We start from the raw sequence: 24509 nt of genomic DNA, 5'->3' as shown, positions 1-24509 counted from the left end.
TGGTGCAGTGTAGTCACCTACACAGGTGACCAGAGCATCCACACCCAAAGTGCCTTTGTTCTTTCCATGTGCGCTTGCTATGTGACCCACTTCCCTACTTGACTGATACTAGCTAAGTGGCTACACTTAGAACCCTATAGGTTGACTGTAGTTTAACCCACGTTGTTTGTATAAACCATCCCTGAAAAACAGCCTCAGTGGCAACCTACTTCTGGGCTCCCTTCTGTCTCTCAGGAGCTATTTCTATTCCCCAATAACCTTTTCCACTCTTCATGTCCTTTGTCCTTTCAAAATCATTCTTCTAGGACTGGCCAGACAGCTCAGTGGATTAAAGTGCCTGCCTAGACAGATACGGGGACCAGGTTTGATCTCTGGCCTGCTGTGCTGGCCCCGCCCCCAGGGGCGCAGTTGAGACTGCAACTGAGATTGGGCATGCCTGTAATCCCAGCACTTGGCAAGCTGAAAACAGGAAGATCACTACAAGTCTGATCTGTGTAGTGAGACCCTATAGACACTGTACTTAAAAAAAAAAAATCATTCTTCGACTTCAGGGGACAGAAACTCAGCCTATTTGACAGCTAGCAGGTTGAGTTATATTTTGCCTTGTATCACTGCTTGTTCTGCTTCTTTCTTTTTTGGGGTTGGGGATAAACCCATGGCCTTGTGCATACCAGGCAAGTGCTCTATCACTAAGCTATACCCCTAGCCTTTATTGTTTTAACTTTAACTTTTCTTTTTTTTTTTTTAATTAATTAACTTATTTATTTTGTGTGTGTGTGGCCAGCTCAGCCCACCAGGGGGCGGGGCTGGCTGGCATGTGGTGCTGGGGGATTGAACCGTGGTCCCTGTGCTTTAGCTTAAGCTTAGCTTGTTCTAAGTGGGTGCTTTAGACCACTGAGCCATCTCACCAGCCCTTTTTTTTTTTTAAATAAACATTAATTTATTCATTATTTTGGAATGAAAGAAGTCCTTTTATTTATTTATTTTTTTGCGGAAGCGGGGATTAAACTCAGGCCCTTGTTCTTGCCAGGCAAGTGCTTTTCCTGCTGAGCCATCTCCCCGGCCCCTTTAACTTTTCTATTATGTTTTCTTCTTGTTAATTAAAAAAAAATCTACTTTTTTCCTCTACTACTTTGGAAATTACATATTTTAACGTACAGTTAATCAGTGCCTCTGTCTTCTTTCCAAGACTGGCACAGGTACACACCTTACCACCACTTACTTTCAAGATGGCTTCCTAGTCATGCCTTTTTTTTTTTTTAAATTTTATTTGTTTGTGTGTGTGTGTGTGTCCAGCTCAGCCCACCAGGGGGCGGGGCTGGCTGGCATGTGGTACTGGGGGATTGAACCACGGTCCCTGTGCTTTGCTAAGCTTGCTCTAAGTAGGTGCTTTAGACCACTGAGCCATCTCACCAGCCCCTAGTCATGTGTCTTGGGAGGGTTCACCCTGCAACTGACTGTCCAGCATTACCGCCTGTATTATTTTGATTCTATGATCTAGTGATTCTGAACTGTGGCTGTGTATCACAGTCACCTTAGGGATGACTGAAAGACACAAATAACTGTGACTTTTTTTTTTTTTTTTTTTGCGGGACCGGGAATTGAACTCAGGCCCTTGCACTTGCCTGAGAAGTGCTTATTCTACTGAGCCATCTCCCCAGCCCCAACTGTGACTCTTGGTTCAGCAGCCAAGCACAGGAGTGGCCTTGCAATCTCAGCTTTGGGACGTTTTCTCAGAGGCTTCGCATGCCTGCCAAGGTGAAAGCCAGAGCCACCATCCGTGTCCTGGAGCAGGGTGTGGCTCCTTTAATCTGACTGGAGGAGCTGAGAAGGAGCTGTAGGTGGGGGTGTGTACTGAGAAAGGCAGGTGAGAGGAGCTCAGGCAGAGCACAGAGATCACCAGATCTGCCCTGGAAAACTGCAGTCAGCTCTGCAGAATCAGGAGGGTATGGGGAAAGGCTCGGGTGCTGAGGGAAAGGCGCTGCATACCAGTGGCATGCTATTAGTTGTTTCCTAACCAGTTATGTGGTTTTCCGTTGCCTGAAAAGTTCTCACCGGGCAGATGTCCTTTTTAACCTGCTTTCCTGTGGTTTACAGTCTATTAGCTTGCTTCTATCTTCAACAGCACCACTCCTTACTTTTATAAGACTCTATTAACTTGAGCAGGGTGATCACTGTCCAACTTATAGAATTAATATTCGGAGAAGTAATAATGTGTAGCACACACCTGTGGTTCCTCTGTAGCTTTGGACCCTTGTGCAAAAGTAAACAGGTGGGGGCTTTGAGTTATTGGAGCCGAATCAGAGTGGAAAGGTTTGCAGCAAAGTCTGAGACACCCACACTCGAGAAACCCCAAGTCTTGCTTCTGCTTCACGCTGGTCATGCCCAGGTGGCTCCAGCTCTTCTGCTTCTGTCTGCTAGCTCAGATAGCCTGACCTGGATCGGGAAGCTCTTATAGCCACTTACATATTTTTATTTTAAAATATACTGGTTGGCTTACAGGGTCACTCAAATAATGATAAAGCTTAATTCACAATAAGAATCCCCAGGGCTGGCAAGATAGCTCGGCCACCTAAGCACCTGCTTAGGTAAGCACTGGGACTGGGGTTCGATCCCCAGCACCACGTGCTGCGCTGGCCCTGCCCCTAGGCGCAACTGAGCTGACCACCGAGACTGGGCATGGCAGTGCATGTCTGTAATCTCAGTGCTGGGGAGACTGAGACAGGAGGATCACCATTGAGTTTGAGCTGCATAGTGAGACCCTGTACCAAACACATAAATTAAAAAAGAAACAGGAATCTCCAAATAAATCCTCATTTGTCTTTTTTAAAATTTATTTTATTTATTTATTTTTGTGTGTGTGTGTGGCCAGCTCAGCCCACCAGGGGGCGGGGCTGGCTGGCATGTGGTGCTGGGGGATTGAACTGCGGTCCCTGTGCTTTGCTAAGCTTGCTCTAAGTAGGTGCTTTAGACCACTGAGCCATCTCACCAGCCCCTTCATTTGTCTTTAGTATAACTTTAGGTTAGAAACATCCTGAATAGTTCATACTTAATGCAGGCCTTTATGTGAGAGGTGCTCTGAAAATGTTTTACGTACATTATATATATGTATTATGCCTGTCATTTCATGAGCTCTCACAACTATGTGGTGAAGGTGGTAACATATCCAGTTTTACTGGTGAAAGCCCTGAGCGGCAGATGTGCCTCCTGTGCCGGTGAGTGGCAGTGCTCACGGGCACCCGGGGCTACCTGAGGGGCTGCTCCACAGTTTCTTTCATTGTTAGGGGTGGGGAATGTTGACCTGTTCTTTCTGCACTATTTCTTAGCTTCTCCTTAGGTCCCAAGGAACTCAACCACATTGAGTGGATGGATGACAAGGAATGGATCCCATTCATAACTGGATACATTTTCTTTGTATTCCGAAGTAAAGAGGAAGGGGTAAAAAGCTCCATATTAGGCCACAATGCCCTCCTCAAACCATATGCTAATGTGACAACATCTAGGCACTCTGATGGCTCTACCTTTGGAGCATTTGAACTATTTTGACTTTTCAGGATACCAAATGATTCCTATCAGGCCAATGTGGCCACAGTGAGCCACATGTGACCACACACATAAACCAAGTGACTTACGACTTACAGGAATTCAGCCTGGAGTGTTGACTGGCTGAGAGCAGTTTGCTCCCACGCGCCCTGCCCTTTGCTCCCAGTGATAGTAACTACTCCCTGCTCACAAACCAAAGTTCGCATGAGCCTTTTTGTTTCATCAGGAAAGCTTCCTACTTGGATTTTTTTTCTTTATGTATTTTTATGGAAGGGTCTACAGGGAGTTCAGGGTCTCACTACTAGATCAGACTCGTAGTGATCCACCTGTTTACTGCCTCCCAAGAGCTGGGATTACAGGCACGTGCCCCCACCCCCAGTCTCAAAACCTTGTTTTATTTTTTTTGTGGTACCAGGGATTGAACTCAGGACTTTGTGCTTGCCAGGCAAGCACTTATTCCACTAAGCTATCTCCCCAGCCCCTTCCTACTTCTTTAAACCTAGTAATTTGTTTGTTCTTTTGTTTTTGTCTTTTTGAGACAGAGCTTGCCATGCAGTTCAGGCTGGCCTTGAGCTCATTTGTAGCCCAGGTTGGTCTTGAACTTGCAACCATCCTCCAGCCTCAGCCTTCTGAGTGCTGGGATTATAGGCATGAGCCACCACGCCCAGCTAGCAATTTGTAACGAATCACTTCGGAGTTGTGAGGTAGTCAAAGGAGGAGAACCTATTACTCTTACCCTTCTTTTCCTCGATTATGGATAGCTAGTTCTTCACCAATCCCTTCTTCCTCCTTGAAGCTCTCCCAGTCCAATTTGGACTTCTCAAGCGTGCTCATTTTCTGCTTTTTGGCTCCAATTTTCCCCAAAAGGCTGCTCATACCACTTGACCTCTTCAACCTAAAGAAAGAGAAAACATGAAATATGTAGCATACAAAAACTCTGTTCTCTTAACAGTTTTTTTCTGATGAACACAGAATTCCATGGATAGAAGCCATTTACCTTAATGAAAGTCATGTTTGTACCTAGCATGCTTCTTTCTCAGTGTGGAGAACAATGTAAGCAGAGTAGAATTTCTACTTTTTTCTGGTGCTAGGGATCATATTCACGGCCTAGGCAAGCACTTGGCCATTGAATTGTATCCTGAGCTCCCTTTCTCTTTTTTAAAAATTTAGGGGGCCAGAGAGATGGCTCAGTAGAATAAGCTCTTGCCTGGCAAGTGCAGGGTCCTGAGTTCAATCCCTGGTACTAAAAAAAAAAAAAAAAAAAAAAAAGTTTAGGATAGGCTCTACATTGCCCATGCTGGCATCAAACCTGATATTCGCCTTTCTTAGCCTCCCAAGAAGCTGAGATTACAGGTGCGCACCACTGTGCCTGGCTAGAAGCACAGAATTCTAATTTACTTTTCCAGCCTGATGTCTCTGCTCTGCTGCACTGCTGACAGAAACACTATTCCTTTCTGATCTGAGTGCTGTGAGGCAGGTCTCTACTTGCGGGGAAGGTGAGTGGACAGCTCAGGCAAGGCTTTGGAGTCATATGACCACGTGCAAATTCCAGCTCTGCCTGAGTGACTGGAGGCAGTGCATGCACCTTGGTTTCCCAATCCAATCTACACAGTGAAATGTTTGCTCATAGGCTGTGACCTATCTTTTATGCAAAAGGCTAAAACAACACCCAGCACAGGGTCAAGGTGTCGTAAGTGCTAGCAACTCTGAGTCACTGTCATCGTGCTCTTAAGCTCCAGGGGGTTCTTTCAGAGCAAGAATCTGTTCCCAGCACCGATGAGCAAGTCAGAGGACCATAAAAGGGCTCTAAAATCAGGTGCCTTTCACCCCTGTGTGTCGGGGCCTGTTTTTTCCCAGGAGGTGGAGAACATTCCTCACCCCGAAAGCAGGGCATGTACAACCCGCGCTTTACTTGCTGCTGATGCTATCACAGGCTGCAGTAGAAACCCCAGATGCCCACGCTCAAGTGCTGGCAGGTCAAAAATGTTTCCAGTCATATTACATGTATAATTTAAGATAAGAAAAAGAGAAGGCCACTAGCTCATAAGAAAGTAGTATGAGTGGAAGGAACAATGGAAGGAACAAGTTTTTATTCTTTTTATGAAAGTAAAACAAGTTATCAGTTGTAGGAAATTGGAAGTTATTTTCACCTCAAGGAAATATGCAAAGGAGTTAAAACACTTAAAGACCATGAGCTGGGGCCAGGGAGAGAGCTCAGCGGCATGAGCACCTGCCCCACAATAACAAAATCCTGAGTTTGATCCCTGGTACCCACCACCCACAAAAGACCATGAGCTGACATCACAATGCTGGTTCTCTGGGTGCTTCCATAACCACTTTTTCACTGGACTCTCACTACAGCCTGGGACAAAGGACCACAGGGTCTGAGCTGGAATGGGATCACTTTCAAGATGACCTAGTCACTAGCAAAAACCTGACTTGTGCCCTGCAGGGAGCCAGTGGACCAGTGTCCACACTAAACACAAGACTCTAGAGGCCAAACAACTGCCCTAAACATTCTCATCCTATTAACACTGATCCTGAGATTAGCTCCCTGTCAAGGTCACATACCCAACTATATGCTGAAATGAAGACCAACTGAGATTAGACCAGACAGTCACCATCATCTCCCTACTGAGCTAGACAAATAAACAAAAGTTCAGGACAGCTAAACAATACAACAAAGCTCAAACCAATAGAAAATGCAGATCCAGGACAAAAGGAGGATTCTCCGACTGTCAGTGAAGTGCATCTCAGGATGAGAAGTTGTCTAAGAGATCTTTACAGTTAGTTCACATTTCCTAATATGATTCCAAATTGCTCTTTAAGAGCTTCCATTTCACATCTTGTGGACATTCCCTTCTAGATAATCCACTGCCTACAACAATCAATCAATCAACACACACACAAATTTTTCATGAGGAAAGCATGAGTGGGGACATGGAAATTTAATATGCTTAAAATCTTTCACTTTCCGTCTTCCTCATTACTACAGTTCTGGTACTCATTGTATCTTTCGGTAATTCAACAGCCTCCTCACTCACTGGTCTCCCTCACTTAGCCTTTCCCTAAACAGCCATACCCTGGCATCTATCGATGTGCTATCTTTCGAATAAACTTTTGCTTAAGTGTCTCATCGATGTCCCCTTACTACTTTTTGCTCTTACAATAAAACCTGAAGTTCTTACTTAAGTTCTTCCAGTCACTGGCCAGCTACCCTTGTCATCTGTGCACCACAGCCCTGAACCTGCTGTTCACCTCAACTTGCCTTTTATTTATCCAGTCTTACCTCAGCTTAAAAAAGTTCTCCAGAATGCCCTCCTGACTCCTCTGATCGAGGGACTAGGTACCCGGTGCGGTTGCTATTGCACCCTGGTTCTTCTTATGATGCTGCTATCTCTCTGCAGTGGATGCTTGGGGGTTCTCATTCAGCTGCAGCTGTCCCAGACAGTTCTAAGAAAGCTCGACTCACCTGTTCACAATATCCCACCAATAAGGACTCAGTGCAGGCAGACCTTTTCTGATGGCAGGGCTTTTTCTGAATACATGCAGGCTACTGAGCACTGTCTGGAGAAGCGGGAGAATCTATGCCATGGGGTCAGGGAGATGGCTCAATGGAATAAGCACTTCCCTAGCAAGTACAAGGGTCTGAGTTCAATTCCCGGTTCCGCCAAAAAAAAAAAAAAAAAAAAAAAAAAAAAAAAAAAAAAAAAAAAAAGAATCTATGCCTTTAGGGCTACTTCCATAGGCCTAACTGGCCTAGCCCTATCCTTGCTCAGGCAATTTTGGGAGTTGAGTAGTTCTCACAAGCTCTGGTGAAACAAAGCCCTCATGGCCTTGAAAATACATTTTTTAAATTGGGTGTTGTGGCACATGCCTATAATCCTGGCTTTCTGGGAGGCTAAGGCAAAAGGGATTGCAAATTCAAGCCCAGTTTGAGGAACTTGAAAAACAACCCTCAGCACACACATACACATACCCCAAAAGCTTTGTAAAACTGGTTGTGGTGGTACATGTCTTTAATCCCAGCACTTGGGAGGCTAAAACGAGAGATCAGTTTGAGGTCAGCCTGGGTTTACATAGTGTTTAAGAACAGCTTGGATCACATGGTGAGACTTTGTCTAAAAAATCAACTATAATGGTGGATAAAATGTGTCAACTTGAGAAGTTTAGTGACTACCTAAGTGACTCAGCAGGGGGCCAGAGTCCTTGCTTTGTAAACATCCTGAGTGTGGGCAAATAGAGGGCAGAGATATAGTGTGAGTATAAGGGACCCACCCTAGGGTGCTGAGCTAGCATACACAATAATGGAGGAAAAGCCCCCCCACCGCTCTTGTTTCTGCTATCTTCTGCCACCTTGAACTGCTGCTCTTATGCCAAGCCACCCTGCCTTGGAGCCAGCTGATTATGGACAACAACCTCTACAACTGTGAGCTAAGTAAACTCTTTCTCATCTTCCCCCTTTTCCCCCTCCCTTCTTTTTTAATGTATTCAGTACAGGGTCTCACAGCTTAGACTTGTAGTGATCCTCGTGTTTTCAGCCTCCCCAGCACTGGGATTACAGGTGTGTGCCACCACACCTGGTCTTGGTGGCCAGCCCAGTGCACCCAGGGGTGGGGCTGGCTCGGCTTATGGTAACATGGATGGAACCTCAACCTTTCCTCTTTTACTAAACTTTGGGTGTTAGATATTTTGTCTTAGTAAGGACAGAAAAGTAAAAATCTCAGGTCTCCCTTTTCCCCCAGAGCTAGGGGTGTTTTCCCACTGAGCTATATCCCTAACCCTTTTTATTTTGAGACAGGCTCAGACTGGGCTTGAACATTTTGGTTTTCCTGCCTCAGCTACCTGAGTAGCTGGGATTGTAGGCATGTGCTCTTCATGCCAGGTTTCTTGTATTAACTTTTCTTCTTTCCTTGCCTTTCTTTTCCCACATCTCACTCCTGCTTCTTAGGATACTTCCCAAATGAACTCACTGTACTCAAATCCCTAAATTTTGCTTTGAGGGAAACCTACGACATTTGGGAGAACAGCTACTTGCAATTCCAAACAGAGATGGGGGGGCCAGGGAGATAGCTCAGTAGAATAACCCCTTGCCTAGCAAGCACAAGGGCCTGAGTTCAATCCCTGGTTCCACAAAAACACAAAAACAAAAACCAAATAGAGATAGGGTCTCATTATGTAGCACAAGCTGGCCTTGAACTCATGGCCACCCTCCTGCCTTGGCTTCCTGACTGCTCAGGTTACAAGTGTACACACCACTATGCCCAAAATCAGATTGAGAAATTCTTTTTTTTTTTTTGTGGAACCGGGGATTGAACTCGGGCTCTTGTGCTTGCCAGGGAAGTGCTTATTCCACTGAGCCATCTCCCCGGTCCCCCAGATTGAGAAATCCTAAGAAAAATGAATTTCACCTTTATTCTCCTATGCACTCTCAACATCCAAGTCTCCCCATTTTGTGTGGGCAGCACACAGGTTATGTATCACAAGCTATGCCATATTTTGACAATTGTTTCTAGGCATCTATGAGAAGATAGTATTTTGCTGCACAGCAGCGAGGACATTTTCAGAAAAGGAAAAAAGTCAACAATTACTCTTACTGTGTTCAGCGCTAAGCATCAGCAGAATGTCACCTGTGCTACTGTGCTGTGGGGGAAAGTTTTGGGCTCTGCCTTCACAGGGCCAAAAACATGTATGGCATCATAACGTGATAGTCTCTAAGGCAAAGTAACCTGTCTTTAATTGAAGCTAAATCAAAGTGAATAATACATTGAGAGCAGCAGCCAAAACACACAGGAGGTCATCGTAACTGAGAGACAAACAGATCCTGCCTAGAATCTTCTATGTGGGGCTCCCTGCACACTCCTGGGTGTTCCCAATCATTCTCCCACTGTGACATGCGGTTCTAGTGATATAATTCTGGTATTAGTCTCCCATAGCTTTCCGGAGGGTAGAGATACCATGGCCGCTCCTGTCTCAGCCTCCGGGGTGCATCAATCAGGCTTTCAGACAGTCAAGGCAGACAAGAGTTGGCTTCTGGGCAGGACTGCTGGCTTTGCTGCAGAGCACGCATAGCAGACAGCCTTGAAGTGGTACACCTCACCCTAGAACTACAGCTAGCTGGAAGGGAGGAAATAGCGCTAGTTTCCAGCAAGCACTGGCAGCTGTGCATACTAGAAGACCCAGGGGTGGGGGAATGGGGTGGCGGCAGCAGCGGCACTGAGTTCCCCTGGCAATCTCTGTTGTCATCATAGGTCACTGCAGTTCCAGGTCACCAAGCCAGGTTTCTCTCTGTTGCGGATAGTAGGCAATATGGGCAAGGAACAGGCAGGAAGTCAGCTCTGACAGGCCAGCCTCTGAACACAGCCCTTCATCGAAGAGGATCCTCACCCACCTGTTCCAAGTCCAAAATCAAAGAAACACACTACACACTTGCTTACTCACTGATTGCACCCAGAATATTACAAAGACATATCCAGGGTATTACTGAAAAAGATATTTCCAATATCACAATGATATTTCAATCACATCCTGAATATCACATTGCTATTTATTCCTATAAATTTGATATAAAAAATCCTGTCAAGAACACGTCCTTGGGGCCGGGGAGATGGCTCAGTGGAATAAGCGCTTCCCTGGCAAGCACAAGGACCTGAGTTCAATCCCCGGTTCCGCCAAAAGAAAAGAAAAGAAAAGAAAAGAAAAGAAAAGAAAAGAAAAGAAAAGAAAAGAAAAGAAAAAAAACAAAAAACATGTCCTTTATTTTAACCAGCCAGCTTTCATACCATGAGACAGCATGGCTTGATGTAGTTCATACTGGCAGAAAGAAACTACACAGTAATGGGTTTCACTGTGGCACGAAATACATGTAGACAATATCCACCCCTAGCACCTTCTTACCTTCTTCTTCCCCCTCTCAAATCCCTTCTTCTCTAATAGCTTCCCTTCCACTTTCATGTCTTTTTTCCTCTAGATTCCACATATAAGAAAATGTGACACTTGTCTTTCTGAGTCAAGCTCATTTTGCTTAACATGATGATCTTCATTCATTTTCCTGCAAATAACATAATTTTATGGCTGAATTTCTTTCTCTTGCTCCCCCTCATCCCCCATGGCACTGGAGAATGCATTGGGGCCTTCACCCTGGGCTGCATCTCCAGCCATTGCGAATTTTTATATCTTGAGACAGGAGGTGCTCACTAAATCATTAAGTTGCTTAGGCTGGGCTTGGACGTGCAATCCTGGCTTCAGCCTCCCACAGTGCTGAAATTACAGGTGTGTATTACCATACCTAACAACATATGCTTCTTCTTTATACCATATGATCCAGCTATACTACTCCCTGACACATAAAGTAATCAAAGTCAGGATTGTATAGAAACACCCACATACCCATCACTACTGCAGCACAGTTCTTAACAGTCAAGTTATGAGTCAGCCTAATTATGTCAACCAACTTTGCTTCTTGCATATTTTGGTCACGTGTTCATCAATCAGAAATTGCCTTCAACTCTCTTCTCACTGTATCTAGCTAATGACCTCTCTTAAACCAGGCATCAATTAAGACCTTACATAAAAAATTCAGTTCAAAAAAAAAAAAAAAACCATATAAAAAACAGAAAAGGCAAAATAGTACAGTGTCTTTTTCTTTCTTTTCTTTCTTTTTTTTTGTATTTTTTTAGGGCAAGGTCTACAGGGTGTTCAGGGTCTCACTACTAGATCAGACTTGTAGTGATCCACCTGTTTACAGCCTCCCAAGAGCTGAGATTACAGGCGTGCACCACCACATCCAGTCTCAATCACTGTCTCAGCATGCCCTGGGGTGGGGCCAGCATGGCAGGCCCAGAGTTCAAAGCCTGGCCCCTACACCTGCTTGTTTCATTTTCTTTTCTTTTCTTTTCTTTTTTGTGGAACCAGGGATTGAACTCAGGTCCTTTTGCTTGCCAGGCAAGTGCTTATTTCACTGAGCTATCTCTCTGGCCCCTTCATTTTCAATTCAATGTTTACAGTACTTTGCTGGAATTTACTCTGCTTCTTTTTGGCCCAAGAAATGTAATCTGAATAACTTTTACTTATAACTAAATGATGAATCTTACCCTGCTGAACTTGGCATGAAGATATTATAGTAGCCCATTTCCTCGGTTTCATGACCCTTAGCATTTGGATTCACCCAAGGACTTACTCTGTAGCAAGAGTTTGGCTTTATCTGCCTACCTGTATTGATTCCTGGGCAGGGGCAAGGAGCTGTGTAAGAAAGGTGCCAGGGGAAAGGCTAGCAAGGCTCGACAACTGGCTGGGAACAACAGTGGTAAGACTTTTTAACCCTATGATCTCTAGTTTTTAATTTTTTTTCTTTTTTTAGAATTTAAAAAAATTTATTTATTTGATACAGGGTTTTGCTATGCAGCTCAGGCTTGATGTGATCCTCCTGTTTCAGCCTTCCCCATGCTGGGATTACAAGCGTGCACCACCACGCAGTTTCCGTGGCCTGCAAAGCATGCTCAGGCTTCCAGGGCCGGCACAGTATGCAGATTGAACCCGGGTCCCTGCACTTGCCAGGCAGGTGCTTACATCACCAATCTATCTCCTCAGTGTTCCTTATGAGTTTTAAACTCAACACCAGGCACCCAGCTATTCTACATGATATAACAATTTTTTTTTCATCAGGGATCGAACACTGGTCCTTGCGCTTGTGCCTTTCCCTAGCCCTCCTACAGAATATAATTTTTGGTCTGGAAATGATTTTTTGGGGGGAGTACTGGAAATCAAACTCATGACCTCAAGCTTACCAGGCAGGTGCTATGCTGCTGGGCTATTTCCCTGGCCCTTGGAAAGGAATTTAGAATCATTCACTCCCTCACTGTATGCCTCTACCAGAGCTAAGAACTGTCTACCAGACACTCCTGGGAACTGAGGACACAGTAATATAAAAAAGCATTATTTTTTGCTTCAAGGAGAAAATCTAATGGAGAAGAAATCAATGTACCAGCAAACTATAATCATATGTTACGAAGACACAAAATAGGGAGCAGCTGAGGGGCTGTTTAACCCGACCCTCTTTTATTTAAAACTCCAAAAAGGGAAGGAAGCCCACCCACACTCAGTGCTTCTCTCACCTAGCCACCTGTCCTCTCCATCGTGCTTGAAGCCAGGGTTGGGGAGACAGCCAGATACCTTGGAGACCGTCACACTGCAACTTCTGTCACTGCAAATGGCAACGCAGACTCCGTGTCTTTTGTTCAGTCTTGTTTCACCCACAGCGAAGCATCACACAGTATGTGATCACTAACTTTTTTTTTGTACTGGGAAGGTACTTAGGACCTTGTGCTTGCCATGCAGGTGCCATGCCACTGAGTTATGCCCCCCATCACTACGCTTTTAATCAGCTAAGTCTCCATAAGTTGATAGTAGATTTGCCTTATTTTCCCCTCTTAACAGATTCAACACTCTACCTGAACTGATATATATCCTGGTGAAGTTACTGTAGCTTCCCAAGTGGACCAATGTGGCTAGGGTTACTGTGTATCTGGAAGCTCTACATACAGAGTCTGGCTCAAGTCACTGCCTCTGGTAGCATAACTGGTGTAAACACAAAAATGCAAATTATCCGGAAAAAGATTCTTTGGCAGAGACACAGTTTCCTTAGTATTTGTCATCTGTTTACAAGGCAGGAGTGGTTCTCTTTGTCGTTTACACATGAACTATTCTGCAGAGCAATATAAAACTGGAACTGGCACCGCACTCTCAGAGAAAAAGGAAGAAAATGCAAGACGAAAATTCCTTGTTGAGTGCTTCTGCTTGGAGCTACTGTTTTCTTTCAAATCTTCTCTGGATTTAGCTGTAATCCAAAAGAATGAAAAGTAAAACCCAAATCCCAGGCCAATTTCACTACCTAGCTGTATAAATCTCTCAGTGATTTCCCCAAAGCCCAAGATCAGACCACTCAAGGAAATGGACTGAACACCAGCAGTACATCAGGGAGACTGCTTAGATGCCACTGGTGTGTCCACACTGAACTGTCAGTACTCTATGGGCACCATGTCAGGAGCGCAGAACACCAGAAGACAAGATGACCCAAGTGATCTTAAACATTTAAACATCTTGGAAAAAAATCTTGAGGCTTGAGAATTGTCAGTACTACTTATTTATTTGAGACAGGGTCTCACTTTGTTTTGTTTTTGAGACAGGATCTTGCTAAGTAGTTCAGCCTTTAGTTCAGGCTGACCTCTAACTCACTGTGTAACCTCTTCTGGCCAGGAACCGGTGGTAACCTTTTTGTGATCACATGTGTGCGCCACCACAAACAGCAGGTATACTCTTTAATCTATTATTTAAGACAATACAGTGAAAGCAAAAAAGCAGCATCTACCAGTAAATGGTGAAAATACAAGCTAGCTAACAGCAGCAGTTTAAGGTTTTTTTCCAGTTTTTATACAAACAGAAACTGATCTCCTACTTAACCATGTTGCTCTTATGCCAATATAAGAAGGAAAAGCATTTAGGTTTGTCTCATTTTATTTCAGCTGCTCTACATTTTTATAACATGTGAATGAAACACATCTGCTTATTCTGGTGACAAAAATCCTGGACTCTTCTGCAAGAGATTATAGAAAGCCTTTCTAGCTTTTCCTCATATATGTTAAGCACAGAGATCTATTTTGCCCTGTTCTGGTCTCTTAGCTGTCAAGGAGGACAAAGTAATTCTAGCTGACCTTGGTTCAACTTAAATGAAGAGCACTTCCTAGTAAGACAGCACCATCCACTTATAGCCATAAATCATGCTGTTTTCCTCAGAGCAGTAGAAGCACTCCAAATGCAATCTCCTGGTCTCGGCTGCAACCAAGAGCATTCATTCTGAGACTGTTCATGGGTTAGATTCTCTAAATGATACTGAAATGCACTTTTCCCAGGGGAAAGCTAAATGATCTTCTGGGCAGTCTCATAACTAATATCACCTTCCAAGGGACAGTTAATACCCCTCTTTTCTGTGAAGAACAGTCCTCTTCTGGTCTGCTGTTCCACAGACACCAGCCAACTCAAAGGGTTCTGGTCCCCTGCCACAAAGGGTATGTAGCAGAAGGTGTCCCACCAGCCAGTATACTTCAGTTTATTTTGTTTTGTTGTGGTACCAGGGATTGAATTCAGGACCTTACATTTGACAGGCAGGTGCATATGCTGCTCAGCTATATCCCCAGTCCCTTATACTTCAGTTTGTCAGTTGTCTAGGCAATAGTTCTGGTTATAGTTCCTATTACTTTAGTTCCACAGAAACTGCTGGTCCCTGTGATAGAGCTGGTCACTATGATGCCTACTCTAAGAACCAATCCCCAACTGACAAGCCATGCTGCCTCTGTACTTCCTGCTTGCTTATGCCATGTAAGTCCTAGACCACCAGACAGCAGGGCCTGGTATTTGGGGAATGATCCCGATCAGGGCCTGTTGGCATAAAACATATCTGCCTCCAAATCCTGAGTATGGTTTTGGTGTTTCTGCTTCCTGTTGCAGAAACACCAAACAGGGAGTGCAGGTGATGTGCTATTTGTTAATCTGCCTAGATAGGCCCTTTTAGGTAAGTGTTCGGAAAGAAAGAACCCCTTTTCAGGTCTTTCTTGGTATATATAAGGCATTTGCAATGCATAGTTCATAAATACAATACAGACAGAAATGCTGCTTCAAAATGTAAAAGGAAGGAGTGTGCACTGTCAGTCAAGAATGTAAGTTTTAAAATACATTACTCAAGTGTACATTCTTTTTTTTTTATGTATTTAGTACTGGGTCTACAGAGTCTCACTACATAGATCTGACATGCAGTGATTCTCCTGTTTTTGGCCTCCCAAGTGCTAGGATTACAGGTGCTCGCCACCATGCCCAGTCTCAATCGCCCCGGGGGTCGTGCCAGCACAGCACCCTGGGTACTGAACCCTGGCCACTGCACTCTGCCTAAGCAGGCGCTTTAGTTTGCCGAGCTATATGCCCGACCCTCAAGTGTACATTCTATTTCTGCTTCTTTTTTTTTTTTTTCTGAACCAGGGATTGAACTCAGGCCCTTGCACTTGCCAGGGAAGTGCTTATTCCACTGAGCCATCTCCCCAGCCCTCTATTTCTACTTATGAGGTCTGTTGTATGATGCACCAGTTCTTTAGGCAACAAAGTACCAATGAGCTGTCTTTCTCTTTGCATGTATATGTTATTACATAAAATAAATTTCAACCTCAAGCTTAAAGTTCAAATTGTTGTGTTTGCCCCTAACCAAAGCAAACGACTGCATTAAAGTAAAATGACTGAATGCTTATCACTATATTTGACAGGAAGAAAAGGAACTTAATAATTACTTTCAAAGGTAACAAGATAAATTATTTAATGAACTATAAAAAGAAATGAAGGGGCTGGTGAGATAGCTCAGCAGGATAAGCGCCTGTTTAGGCAAGCACAGGGATCAGAGTTTGATCCTTGGCACCGCATGTCGCACCGTCTGTGCCCCTGAGGTGCGCTGAGCCAGTGATGGGGTCTGGGCTTGGTGGCTCATACCTGCAATCCCAGCACTGGGGAGGCTGAAACTGGAGGAGCACTACAAGTCCTAGCTGCACAGTGAGACCCTGTACCAAATAAATAAATAATTAAAAAAAAAAAAAACTCAAACTGACAGAAGAGTTGAACATATACAAACTACTGTTACCAGAATACTTTTCACTTAGATCCACCAATTATTATTATTATTATTATTATTATTATTATTATTATTATTAATTTATTTATGTGTGTGTGTGTGTGTGTGTGTGTGTGTGGCCAGATCAGCCCACCAGGGGGCAGGGCTGGCTGGCATGTGGTCCTGAGGGATTGAACCGCAGTCCCTGTGTTTTGCTAAGCTTGTTCTAAGTAGGTGCTTTAGACCACTGAGCCATTTCACCAGCCCCTCCTTTCATCTTTTAACCTAGCACAGTTCCCTGCCTTTTGGCCTTTGTTGCCACTGCCAATTTTTAAGAGTTTGCTTTTTTTTGGGTGGAGGGTGGGGTGGGGGGGAAGGGTCTACAGTGTGTTCAGGGTCTCATTACTAGATCGGACTTGGAGTGATCCACCTGTTTACAGCCTCCCAAGAGCTGGGATTACAGGCACGCGCCACCACACTCAGTCTCAAGAGTTTACTCTGGTTCTTAGAGAATGTTATCTTTTTCCTGTGAATGGGTTCAGGTGGCACATTTTTGCTGAGCATGCTACTTCGTGAGGCTGGGTACCTGTCACTATACCATCATCAGGGAGCACAGAAAGTCAGTTCAGACCTTACCAGGGATGCAAGTATGGCCCCAAGGGTAAGGTGGTAACTGCAGGGCTTTTAAAGGCATTGATTAATATGCAACACAGGGTAATACTTTCAGTAAGTTTTGACTGCTTAGTTCTGCTGCCATTCTGTAAGGTTCTGGCCACAACTAGGGACAGACTGGAATCAAGGAACAGTAAAGGAGCCTGTCTAAAGGGAAAATATACAGAAAATCCCCATGATGATAATGCTCTAGCTGTAAGAAAGCCTTTAAAAAGTGAAAGCAATAACTAGAGAAAAGACAAAGAATTAGAGGATCACCCACCAAGCCATAGGACAGACAAGCCAGGGGTACACTCAGGGTCTGTTAGGCCCACAGAAAGGCACTTGCTTCTTGGGAGCCTGCAGTAAAACCAAGGGAGGGTTGAATGATGTGAAATCAGTGGCATGGAAAACCCTCGGCCGCCCCCAGACCTCTAGGAAATGAGACTTGTGAAATTTCTCTTTCTCTGTCCCATTTCAATCAGCTTCACTCACTCCCTGGGAAGGAGGGAGAATGCCACAGCCCCTTCCTGCCTGCAACCCGGCAGCTCCCCTCCTTGAACTACTCCAGAGGTGGAGGTCTCCCAACAGAGCAGGGAGGGGCACATCACATCTCCCAGCTTTGGAGGAAATGTTCAGTTTAATGGGAACTGGGATAATCCTAGGGAGGGGATGCTTTGCCCCTGAGGTGCAAACTGCCATTGTCTTAATATGTGTGATCAGATACAGTTGGGAGAATAATGCATTGACCAAGAGAAACAGACCATTCACATTTCTTAGCCAGAATTTTAAAGAAATTATTAAATACAGCTTCTAACAAAGCCCATAATGACATTTTTCTTTACGCAAGACTCTGGGAGCTCAATGAAAGAAGACACAGCTCATTTTCCAGATAATAGTTCCATATGGGCTCCCAAGTAATCACAACCACAGAAGCCAAGAGGAGCTGAGGCAGCACCAGGATTAAAATGCAATGATCTCCCCCCCTCCCTCTCTCCTTCCTTCCCTCCCTTTTCTCTCTCTCTCTCTCTCTCTCTCTCTCTCTCTCTCTCTCTCTCTCTCTCTCTCTCTCTCTCTCTCTCTCTCTCTCTCTCTCTCTCTTTTCCCTAAGAAGACAACATGGCTGGGGGTAAACAGCACTTCTCTCCAACTGCAATGAGAAAAGCAAAGGCACGGAAGATCAATGTGTCTCAATGACAGGGTGTGAGGTTAATTGCTGACTGGGGATTTGGCATGCTTTCTCAAACCTCAATGTTCTGCTTCTTCTTTGACTTTCAGCTTTTGTTCATCTCCCAGGCAAGTCTCTGTCTCCTTGGGAAAGATCTGGGGACGTTAACATAAAATAAAATTTGAATTCTTGGGCACTTCCCAGGTTGAGGTCATGTTAAGTTTCAGGACATGGGGTACTCTCAGCCAGACCAGAAATAATTCAGTTAGCTTTATTATCATACATGTCTGCCCCTTTTTAGAAATGGGTAGGACATTGACCATACAACTATACGTGAATCTCAGATGAGCTGCTAGCACACATTTTGCAAGATTTTTCTCCTTCTCAACTTCACTGCTACTACAGTACATAAGCACATGAAATTCCAAGTGAGGAAGACATGAATTTCTCTTCCTCTGTCCCATTTCAATCAGTTTCACTCACTCCCTGGGAAGGAGGGAGAATGCCACAGCCCTTTCCTGCCTGCACCCGGCAGCTTCCTTCCTTGAACTCCTCCAGAGGTGGGGTAGTTCTGGACACAGCACTGATTTCTGACACCTCAGTTATGTTTGGAGGGGAATATGCTTTCCTCTCCTTTCATTCGATGAACCCAAAGTGGTAAGGAAGGGCTTTTTCAGCAGTTGGAGCTTCTGCAGGGCCCTGCTCCTAATTCCTTTCTTGGCAATTTCTCTAACATTGCTTGAGCACTCAGTTGCCAGGGCAGCATTTCTGACCTCCTATGGGCCATATCCTGCTAACCTCAAAGGGCAAGTGCAGGAGGCTCCCCTCAGTGTGTGCTTCTCTCCAGAGGCAGCCCCACCTCTCCTCAAGAACCATCAGCAGCGTCAGCAGCTTTTCTCTTGTTATTACCATGCTTCACAACCCAGGATTTAAAGAGGTCCTGGGAGGGAATGACCTGCACAAGGGTGATCACAAGAAGGGGTTAGCTAAGCAGCAGCTCAAGCTGTCATTGTTACTCTGCTCAGCAATACAATGGATTTTAACAACAAAATTGTTCCCATGTAATTTGGTACTGAAAGCAGAAAGCTCTTTTTTTATTGTGTGCAGGAAATGGTTTTCATAGATGCTAGCCACAGCTGGGCCATCTGCAAACCACAACATCATTTCTCCTTACTAAACAGGAGATTTTTACTCAATGCATCACTGACCACCAAAAAGAATTCCCATCTCTAAATCAAGCAAAATGGTCAGCAGAGCTTTCTTTAGCCTGCCCAGTTAGAAGTAGCTAAAGCAGCTTTTTACACAGAAATCTGGATTGTTCTCCAAGATTCTGTCATGCATCCCTACTGCTGATTGACCCTTGAACAAATCTGGTTTCTTTGTATTCTGGGACCCTTCAGAGTATGTGCTTCTGTGACCATGACCCACAGTGGGTGACAGTGTAAGATGTCTATGGGTTGTGGAGGAAATGGCTGACAGATATTCACCAAATGCTGGCTGACAGGTGAAGGTAGTAGGAACAAAGCTGGCCAGCCCTGCCAGGAACACACTGAGGGAACACTAATTTAAAAATCCAAGTGTGAGGGCTGGGGAGATGGTTCAGTGGAATAAGTGCTTGCCTGGCAAGCACAAGGGCCTGAGTTCAATCCCCGGTTCTATCCCCCACCCCCAAAAAATCCAAGTGTGTGGCCAGGACTGGTGGTGCACTCCAGAAACCCCAGCACTCAGAGCCCGAGATGCTACTGCCTTGAGTTGGAGGCCAGCCTGGCTACACAAGGAGTTCAAGGCTGGCCCGGAACTACATAGAGAGACTATTTCTCAAAAACAAAAAACAAAACTACAAGTGTGATCAGCTAAAGCAAAGCATACTATTCAGGTCTCGGATTTGTGCTTGTCTATCAAACTATTCTGGGAACTTGGTATCACTCTCCTCATGAAGAGTGTAACCTCTGACTGTGGCTCCTGCCACTTAATTACGATTTAATTTTACTCTGGTCAAGTTAATTTCTCTGAGTTTCAAGTAACTAGTTAGTTAGGGCGCACCAAATAGCTCAGTGGATTAAAGCGCCTGCAAGCAGGCGCAGGGGCCAGGGGTTTGATCCCTGGGCCTGCCATGCTGGCTCCGCCCCGGGGCACGCTGAGATGGCAATTGAGACTGGTGTGGAGGTGCGTGCCTATAATCCCAGCACTTGGGAGGCTGTAAACAGGTGGACCACTATGAGTCCAATCTAGTATTGAGACCCTTAACACCCCGTAAGCCCTTCCCTAAAATAAAAAAAAGTAACTGATTAGTAAAAATAAGAGTGCTTATTAAGTACCTAGAAATATGATTATTAAGTGAGATAGCTACACACCATGCTCTTATCCATAGAATGCCTTCAGTGTGCAGGTCTCTACTGATCTCTAGAGACAAAACCAGGTTTCTTCCCCTCATTTAAATCATTCACAGAGATAGATACAAAACAGGTATGTATGCTGGGAAAAAACTGCACGAAGCTAGAAAGTGCAAGATCTTGTGCAAGTTGGTGGTGGGGTGTGGTGTGTATGCGTGTGTATGTGTGTGTGCATAATTGGCAGGATGAGAAGGAAATGCCAGAAGGACAGGCTGAGAGAGGGAAATCTAAACAGAGGCATTAACATCCGTGATCCATGGGACTGTACTTAGCACAGGCCTGGCACTCAGAAGTAATCAGTACTTCCTGTTGTCCTCACTCTTGTCCTTTCTTGTCCTTGAAAAGATGTGCTCTAGAATCCAGAAAAAAAAATTTTAAAAACTGCTGCTACTAGAAAAATCGGGGCCTGGGATTGCTTGTTCTACCTTTTTCTGAAACCAAATTATAGAGCTGAAGAGACAGCTCGGTGGTCTAAGCACCTGCCTGGCAAGCGCAAGGCCCTGAGTTTGATGCCTGGAACCATGGGAGCACCATGCCAAAACCAGGTGTGGTTGCACATGCCTGTAATCCCAGCACTTGGGGGGAGGGGTCTGAGACAGGAGGATCACTACCAGTCCAAGCTGCATGGCACGAACCTGTACCAAATAAATAAATAAATACCAAATTATGTCTGGCAACAAATTATTTTTTAAAATTTGCTCCCCACAAGCTTGATTTTAAAAAAATCTCAAATCCAGAAGAGTTGATCTCCTTTCATTTCCTTTTCTTTACTGATTGATTGGTTGACTGATCGACAGGTACCAGGGATTGAACCCAGGCATTGTTTCTCTGAACTACATCCTCAGCCTATGTATATATTAAGGCATGCATCCATTCATGCATATACGTATGCACATACATATTTTTTCATTTTGAGATTAAGGTGTGGTGGCAGACATGTGTAAACCCAGAACTGGGGAAGCCAAGGCAGGAGGATCACTTCAAGTTTGAGCCAACCTGGGCTATATAGTAAGTTTAAAGCCACCTGCACTACAAAGTGAAACCCTGTCTCAAAAGAAAAACACGACAGAGACATGACAGGGTCTCACTAAGTTATCCAAGCTGGCCTTGAGCTTCTGGTCTTCCTGCTTCTACCTCCAAGAAAGGTGGGATTTCAGTCATGTGCTACTATGCCTAGCTCTCATAACTTACTACCTTTGTTGTTTATTATTTCCCTGCTACAATGTAAACTCCACAAGGGCTATAACCAGTGTTTGTTTTGTTCACTTATATAACCCAAACACCTGGCACAGTGCCTGGCATCCCCACAGGCACTCAAAAATATTTATTAAAAGAATGTATGAGCCAGGTGTGGTGGTGCAGATTTGTAACCCTCAAGAAGCTGAGGCAGAATTGTGAGTTTGAAGCTATCCTGGGCAACGTTGTGAGCCTTTCAACTCAAACCAAAAATATTGGGAAGTGGTATCAGCCCTGTTCATTATAAACAAGTTCCTATTAGTGATGAATAACAATACTACATTGGCTAGTATCTGAGCTGCTGTCCAACCTTTGCTAGGTTTCTACAGGGGAGCTAAGTATTTTGAAGTAAGCAGAGAAAAAGCATTTGTTTACTGGCACAAACAGCAGGCTTTTTTTTTTTTTTGCAGTACTGAAGGCCCATACGCAGGCCCTTGCACATGTGAGGCCGACACTCTGCCACAGCGCTATCTCCCCAGCCAGCCCCAACAGCAGACTTCCCCCCGCCCCCAGAACCAGGGATTGAACTGAGGCCCTTGCACTTGCCAGGCAAGCACTTATTCTACTAAGCCATCTCCCAGGGCCCAACAGTAGACATTCTTGAATGTCTGTTAGTGGCCTGGAATTTGTCCTAGGCTGGGCCAGGCACTGTCCCACAAGAAACTGTAGATTGCTCAAAATCTTGTCATAAACTGTATGCTGTGATATAAATATTAAGATATCTCAATTGACATATGTAAGGGACAAAATTAAGAGGAATGCCGAACCAATCTTTGCCCCCCCCATGATAACAATTTGCTAGAAACAAGAGAGGTAGTGAGAGAGAATCTGATTCATTTTATGTAAAAATGGAGCTCTAACAACCAATCTTCAAAACCAAAGACCTTTCTATGTGTGGCATCATTGAGGTTTTTCTTCTGTCACTGGTTAAAATATAGCTAGCTGTTTTTGTTTGGCTCTAGGTGGGTTAATTTTCTTTTCTGTGGTGCTGAGGATCAAACCAAGAGTCTTATACATGTTATGCAGGGGCTCTGCCACTAAGTTACACCCAGCCCTAGGCTGTGGCTTCAGGTCCTACCTACCGCTCTGTTATGAGCTAAGGGCAATGCAGTGATCCAGCCTGGAAGTTAAATGCCAACTCTGGATGGAGGTAACTGGAGCAATTAGCTAACTCAGTGCTCAGCCAACTGAACACTTTCTTGTCAGAGTCTGCCAGAAAGCATTATTCAGGTGTGCAGGTTCGCAACCATCAGCAGGCTGAGCTGCAGAAAAGATGATCATTCTCTCTGGCGGTCACATCCTGCCATGCAAATGGAGGAGAATCACAGACAGCAGCTTTCTCATTTGGAGGGATCTGAGCTGTGTGTATGGTGGAAAGGGCCGAGGCAGCCAGAAAAGGATGCTTGTCACCACTGGGGATCTTAGTGCCTGTTAAAAACTGTAGAGATTGGGGCCAGGGAGATGGCTCAGTAGAATAAGTGCTTCCCTGGCAAGTGCAAGGGTCTGAGTTCAATCCCCGGTTCCAGCAAGAAAAAAAAAAAAAAAAAAAAGAAAAAAAAAAAAACTTCAGAGATTTAAAAAAAAAAAAAAGAAAAAAAGGAATGAATGCTTCTAACAGGATAAGGATAAATGAAGTCATATACAAAAATTCAAGACTTCCAAATGGCTTAATACTTCACGAAGCTGGAGACTGACAATGGAGCAACAGCCTTATTACTCTGAAGGAAAATCCTTTTCTACTTGCCGCATTACACCCAGCAAAAACACTAATAAAACAATGCAGAACAAAGTCATTTTCAGATGCACAAAAGTTTTTAAAAAATGCTTTTCCTCAGGAAGTTATAGAGAGTGACCGTTGTCAAAAAGGAGTATAAACCTAGAAAGAGAGAACTGAGGGATTCAAGAAACAAGAGAGGTCCACAAAGAAAAGGCAGCCTCAGCACAAGCTGCATGGACAGCCAGGGGCACACAGAGCCAAAACTCAGAGCAGAAGGACGGGAGGCTCCAGAAGGGATAAGGGAATGGTGAGGGAAGGGACAGAATTAATTATTACAGAGTGCAGTGGACTATGGAGCAAAAATGTACAACACACAATACAGTGGCTATTAGTCTTCATGGCATTTATGAAGCTTTGGCAGAGTCTGGAAAAAAATGTGGAGACACAAAAAACCAACCAACCAACCAACCAACCAACCGCCACAAATTTATATATTTGCATCTATAAGTGAATTAAAGGAAATGCAATCCACACCCTGACTCAGTAGTGAATAACACCAACCCGGTGATCATTATTGTTAAATGGCAAGAATGCAAGGAGATCTGGGATGCTGGTGTGAGGAGGTATGAAAGAGAATGTTATGAGAATGTCAATCCTGGGTGCACCCTCTCTGTCTCTGTCTCTGTCTCCTCTCACCCTCACCCTCTTTCCTTTCTGTCCTTCCCACCCACCTGCTAGGGACTGAATTCAGGGTCTTGTGCATACTAGGCAGGGACTCTATGATTGAGCTACACATACTGAAGCTGGTGATTCCTAAAAATTAGTGTGAAAAGGAAATAAATAAGACCTGGGCTGGGGATATAGCTCAGTGGTACAGCGCTTGCCTGTCAAGAACAAGATCCTGAGTTCAACTCCTGGCACCGCCCCACAAAAGACCTATGAAAGAGCAATGTACTAAGCATATTATTCTAAAATATGGACACGCACATACACCATAACAGAAAAAATAGTTAAAAGGTCCAGAAAAGCAGGACTCAAGACTGGATCAATGGACCATGTGGGACATTGAGACTTTTCATACTATGAACCTGTATCACCTTGCTTTAAAAAAATGACTGAGGGCTGGAGAGATGGCTCAGTGGTCTAAAGCACCTATTT

The 24509-nt window shown here is 44.5% G+C and overlaps 1 protein-coding gene across 3 annotated transcripts in view; it reads right to left on the bottom strand.

The window, feature by feature from the left end:
• Positions 1 to 24509, bottom strand: part of Cfdp1 (craniofacial development protein 1) — a 147250-nt gene that overhangs the window by 11179 nt on the left and 111562 nt on the right. For 2 of the 3 annotated variants that reach the window (XM_004625779.2, XM_023709402.1), the window contains exon 6: positions 4280 to 4438. The exons of the other annotated variant lie outside the window; for it this stretch is intronic. In XM_004625779.2, coding sequence (XP_004625836.1) covers positions 4280 to 4438 — 159 coding nt within the window. The remainder of the gene's footprint in view (positions 1 to 4279; positions 4439 to 24509) is intronic. 3 annotated transcript variants of the gene reach the window in all.

Source organism: Octodon degus, unplaced genomic scaffold (assembly GCF_000260255.1).
Source record: "Octodon degus isolate 3935 unplaced genomic scaffold, OctDeg1.0 scaffold00011, whole genome shotgun sequence".
NCBI lineage: Eukaryota > Metazoa > Chordata > Mammalia > Rodentia > Octodontidae > Octodon > Octodon degus.
This window is presented reverse-complemented; position numbering and strand designations above follow the sequence as displayed.